This window comes from Mya arenaria, chromosome 15 (assembly GCF_026914265.1).
Source record: "Mya arenaria isolate MELC-2E11 chromosome 15, ASM2691426v1".
Classification (NCBI taxonomy): Eukaryota; Metazoa; Mollusca; class Bivalvia; order Myida; family Myidae; genus Mya; species Mya arenaria.
The window spans coordinates 14,046,304-14,052,303 of record NC_069136.1 but is presented as its reverse complement, the minus strand read 5'-3'; the positions used below and the strand labels follow the sequence as shown (position 1 = coordinate 14,052,303).

Here is a 6,000-nt window from a genome sequence, read left to right as displayed (position 1 = left end):
TATTGCTGAGAAGCCGACAAAGCTTTGAAGTTTCCGATTTTTTCTTTGATAACGTGCCGCTTTAAAAAGGCGGGAATTTTGCACACGAGTCTTACTCAGAAGTCAGTAACCATATTTGACTTGGCGGTCGGCAAGAAAAGTTGTGATTTTCGACTAGAAAGAATTGAAATCCAAACTTTCTTCAAACTTCAAAAGAATTCTTGACAGTAAGTACTGTACATAATTTTAATTTTCAGTTGTCTTAATATGCATTGATGTTTTAACATGCATTGATTTTTATGTTTTATGCCCCCCCCCCCCCTCAGAGTGCATTTGCAGTTGTCCGTCCGTCTATCCAATTGTCCGTGGCATTCCTTCCGGGTGCGTAACTCCTAAACTGCTAAAATATTTAAGCTACAGTCATGAAACTTCATGAAAAATGTTGTCCATCATCAGCTCTCAAGATACATTTCAGCTCACCTGAGCACAAAGTGATCAAGGTGAGCTATTGTGATGGCAAGTTGTCCATCGTCCGTGCGTGCGTGCGTCCGTACGTGCGTCCGTCAACAATTTCTTCAAACGATTTCTCCTCCTAACCCGCTAAGCCAAATTCAATGAAACTTGGCAGGAATAGTCCTTGCATCAAGCTCTACCAAAGTTGTTCAAAGAATTCCATTTCATGAAGAACTCTGGTTGTCATGGCAACGAAAAGGCAAATCATAGTGAAATCTTTAAAAATATTCTTGTCCGAAACTGCAAGGCCTTGAGGTTTGATATTTGGTATGTGACATAATTTTGGTATGTGACATAATTTTGGGGTCCTATACTAAGATTGTTCAAATTATGCCCCTGGGGTAAAAATTGGCACCGTCCCGTGCCTGTGTTGAATATTTACATAATATACATCTGCATACTTCTACTGTTTCATTTTTGTTAACTTTTCTTCTGAAAACAAAATGCACGAACTCCCAAGCCAAACATTGGGCAAGATTTGCCCATGAAAACAGACATTTATTTTAAAGATTCATAAATAAATTATAAACCGACTGGTAAAGCTTGTCAGACGTTAGCATTTCAAATTGCAATGCTTTTTTAGTTCATTTACGTTCAAATGACTGTGTGGATTTCCATATAACCCAGAAAATAAACGCTAATCACTGTAAAATGAAAATTAAAGTAAAAAGCAGCATAAAATAAATGAAAACATACTTGAAATACTTATACTGCTCTGTCGGACAGTATTTGGTACAAAAACGCTTAGTTTAACTATATAATTATTATATAGAGAAATTTAAAAATATATATCTTTTTCTCTAAAACCACTTTGCCCAGAGCTTTGATATTTGTTATGTGACATTTTCTATTGAACTTTCGACTTTTGATGAATTTAACCTTGACCAAGTGACTTAATTTTGAAGCTTTTGCCTTTATTTTCCTTACAGTTATTACAGCTCAATCTGATTTTGGTGAAAAATACACTTTCGAAAAAAATTGTTTCAAAAGTCGCTATTAAAGTATTAATGATTTTGTGAATTGTTTTCGGTTAATCTAAAACTACTGACCAAAGGATATTGAATTATATCGAAGAAGTTCTATCGTAAAACAACTGAAAATGCATGGAAAATGGATTTCGCGTTAGATCTACTAACGCGATATTTTCGGCCTATTCCATTCCTATTCAATAAATAGGACAAAAATACCAATTTTGGTGTATTTTAATTGAAAAATAAAAAATCTTGTTATTTTTTCGGATTGTATTTGATGTCATGCAATGTCCTCTGGTCAGTATTTTTAGATTAACCCAAACAATTCACAAAATCATTAATAGCGACTTTTGGAAACAATTTTTTTCGAAAGTGTATTTTCCACCAAAATCAGATCGAGCTCCTTTAATCTGTAGATTTGAACATTTTAAATTTTATGGAGTTTATAGGTCTTTGACCTTCGAACCCTGCCTAGTCGTGACTTCTGGTGAGCGACCTAGGCCCCCAGGGCCCCTTCTTTATATCCCTTCCATCCACGTAGCATTGGTTTCTACAGACCGTTTGTCCGTTGACCGCCATAAGTTTGCCCGCTATTTTTCCCCTGAATTTGAATTCGGTTGGATTTCAATGAAACTTTACATGAAGTACTTGCTACTTTCATTGCGCATATTGCCCGGAAGTTCGGATTGTAAATTTTAGCGGAGCTATCAGACGAGTGATTTTAGCTCAGCTCATGTCGTGAGACATTCGTTTTCGACACGCGGTGTTCAATACAAGCTCTATTAACTAATGAAGTATAAATGTATAATAACTTATTATATCATTTCAGATGAAGGAAGCAATTAGGAGAAAAAGGAAGCAATTAGGGTGCTTGCCCAGGTCGAAGTACGACATTATTGTCAGATGTTTAAACGGATCGTTCGATGTCCCTGTGAAGAAACGGACACCTGAAGAGAATAATTGTTTGGCCATGATTAGAAAACGTAAGGACTTCGAGCTTGGTGACCGGGGTTCTTTATTGTGTGGCGGAAAGCAAGTCCTTGTGAAAGAAGATCTTCCTAGATTTGTTGAGAAGATGTTCATGGAAAACAAAGGATGTGGAGCAAGGGTTATTTACAACAAACTGAAAGTAAATTACACGGGGTTCTCGGAACAAGCTATCCTTGAAATACTGTACAATAGCAAGTATTACCATGAGAAGTATCCGAGATTTACAAACAAGCCAACGCCAAAGACAATTACAGAAGAGGAACCAGGCAAAAGATGGCAGATTGACTTAATTAACATGAAAAATCAAAGTGTTAGCTACAAGGGGTCCACATACAGTTATATTCTACAAGTCGTGGACGTTTATTCTAGGTACGTTATGCCAAAACCCCTGAAAACGAAGAGTTCGCGTGAAGTTGCAAAGGCATTAGAGGACGTGTTGATGGTTAACCTTGCCCCTGACATCATCCAATGTGACAACGGACTGGAATTTAAAGGCCCTAGTATGAAACTTTTGTTGAACAAGTACAACATCAAAATGATCAATAGTAGGCCGTATCATCCTCAATCACAGGGCAAGTGTGAAAGGTCAAACAGTGTTATAAAGGCCAAGATTCTATTTGCAACAAAAAGTAAACGTGGATTTAACTGGGTCGAAGGGCTTCAAGATTTAGCCTATGCCATAAACACAAGTTTCAAACGAGTTCTTGGGGGTCTCACGCCCTTTGAAGCCTACTACGGAAGAAGTCATGTTTTTACCAAAGAACGTCATAGTTCTCGTGAAATAAAGAAAACCATACGGCGAGCAAATAAAAAGGCTTACAGGTCGCTGTTGAAAAACGCAACTTCCCCAAGCAAGTACAAAGTAGGAGAGACAGTATTAATTCGCTATCCCTTTCGAAAATCCAGGGTGCCAACCAAAAGATATGTTATCGAAGGCAAGGTAGAAAAAGTAAAACGAAATGGTGTTTATATCGTATCATTTCAAGTACCGAACAAACCCGAACTTGGATTCGTAAGCAAATCGGTTGGGGTCGAAAACATGACTAGCCTAACTGTTGCGTTAGAGAAACAACGAAAAATTAAAAAACATTCATTAAAACAGAACCGCTCAGAGAAACAAAATCACAGAACTAAGTACTATCATGTTTCAACACACCATGAAAATCTGCAGTTGTTGGATGGGGTGAATATTGCCATGGACCCAAATCCGGATGGAAATTGTCAATTTGCTGCTATATCGCATCAACTTGGTAAAATTGGTATATACAAAGACGTAAATGCTTTACGTAAGGAAGCAGTCCATCACATTGTAGAAAACAGATATTTCTATGAAACTTTTGTCTATGATGAAACATTTGATGAATACGTTAAGAATATGTCTAAGAATGGGACATACGGCGACAACCTCACGCTCATTGCACTTATGAGAGAATATAATTTGCAGTGCCTGTTAGTTTGTACCCGAGGACTAGAACACTCATCAATTGTGTCAGCAGATGGAAAGTTCGATGGTGATGTTGGAACAATTGCATTGGGGTATTTCCCAGAAGGATTTGGCATGCATTACGTTAGTATCCGTATCAATCAACGCGTGTACAAGGACATAATATCACGCTTAGAACAGTCGTATGACAACGGTGACTCTGGCGACAGCGCTGCGTCTGGCGACAACGCTGCGTCTGGCGACAACGCTGCGTCTGGCGACAACGGTGACTCTGGCGACAACGGTGACTCCGGCGACACCGCTGCGTCTGGCGACAACACTGCATCTGGCGACAACGATGACTCTGGCGACAACGATGACTCTGGCGACAACGCTGCGTCTGGCGACAACGGTGACTCTTGCGACAACGGTGACTCCGGCGACAACGGTGACTCCGGCGACAACGGTGACTCCGGCGACAACGGTGACTCCGGCGACAACGGTGACTCCGGCGACAACGGTGACTCCGGCGACAACGGTGACTCCGGCGACAACGGTGACTCCGGCGACAACGGTGACTCCGGCGACAACGGTGACTCCGGCGACAACGGTGACTCCGGCGACAACGGTGACTCCGGCGACAACGGTGACTCCGGCGACAACGGTGACTCCGGCGACAACGGTGACTCCGGCGACAACGGTGACTCCGGCGACAACGGTGACTCTGGCGACAACGGTGACTCCGGCGACAACGGTGACTCTGGCGACAACGGTGACGTCTCTGTGTGTTCAGCCCTGAAAGAGCTTCAAGATATGATAAACAATAGGAGGGCACAGAGGCGAACGACTTTTCCATTTCTGATGTTACCACTTCACATTCAAGTTGAAATTTTTAAGTTCTGCATACAATCAAACCCGTCAATCCAGTTTGTGTTGGCGAAGGTCGGCAAACCCTTTAGAGATTTAATAAGGTCAATGAGTTTCGAACACCTAGAATTTACATTCGGCCGGATATTGGACTAGATACTAGTAACAGAAATCCTGTTAGCGTTCGTTTCCTATTAACAAGAGCGGGCAGAAACAGCGGTCTTATTTCGGCAATAAAAGAAATCATCAAGGGGCCAAAATGGGCAAACGCATGGCTGCGTTTGCGTGTTAGTGGAATCGGTTGGTATGATATCATAGATGTCATGTACAGACATTACAGGTGAAATATACATGTATATCGGTGTTTGGAAACCTGTTATGTTATTTTTGTGATTGATGATTATGTTCTTCTACCGGAAATTTGTTGTCATTTGCTCATTTAATGGTAACTTTTTACGAAGCACATTTGGGATATTTTGGCTGCTACTAAAATGAATGTATATATGTATATTATGTCTGGTCAAAATGCTACAGTTGGATTAAAATTTAAATGCTGTTCTATGTTCTTCAATATTACTTTGAAAAATCCTGTCAGTATACCAATAAATGAAAAAAGTACAAGTTTGTTGAATCTCTTGAATGAAACAAATTATAAAATACAAAATGTAAAATGAATATGTGATGATGATGATGACAAAACATTTGTGATGATGATGATGGTAAAAAAATTGTGATGATGATGGTGGTGGTGATGATGATGACAGTGGTTATGATGATTGGGGTTTGATGATTGTGGTGATGATGATGATGATAATGATGATGATGATGATGATAACAAACGTTTTGGGATGATGATGACAGCGATGTTTATCGGACGATGATGATGGTTATAATGATGATGATAAGATTTTAGATGATGATGACGGCGATGTTTATCGGCCGACGATGATGATAATGATGATGATGATAACAAAATATTTGTGATGATGATGATGGCGATGTTTATTGGCCGATGATGATGATGATGATATTCTCATCGTCGTCATCATCATCACAACATCCTCATTATCGACCGAAAACATCGCTGTCATTATCATCACAAAAAAAACTTTTGTGATCACCATTACGATCATGATAATGGATATGATGATGTTGGTTTTGATGGTGATGATGATGGTGGTGTTGGTGAAGATAACAACGATGATGATCATTGGGGTGTTGATAATTGATGTGATGATGATGATGATGATGATGATG

General features: G+C 39.7%; 1 protein-coding gene across 1 annotated transcript; it reads left to right on the top strand.

Moving 5' to 3' along the window:
• The first annotated feature begins 401 nt into the window (after positions 1-401).
• LOC128219131 (KRAB-A domain-containing protein 2-like) lies at positions 402-4,899 on the top strand. Its single transcript, XM_052926950.1, has 3 exons — positions 402-479; positions 2,293-3,315; positions 4,804-4,899. The coding sequence occupies exons 1-3, from the start codon at positions 402-404 to the stop codon at positions 4,897-4,899; spliced, it is 1,197 nt and encodes a 398-aa protein (XP_052782910.1).
• Positions 4,900-6,000: the final 1,101 nt, after the last annotated feature.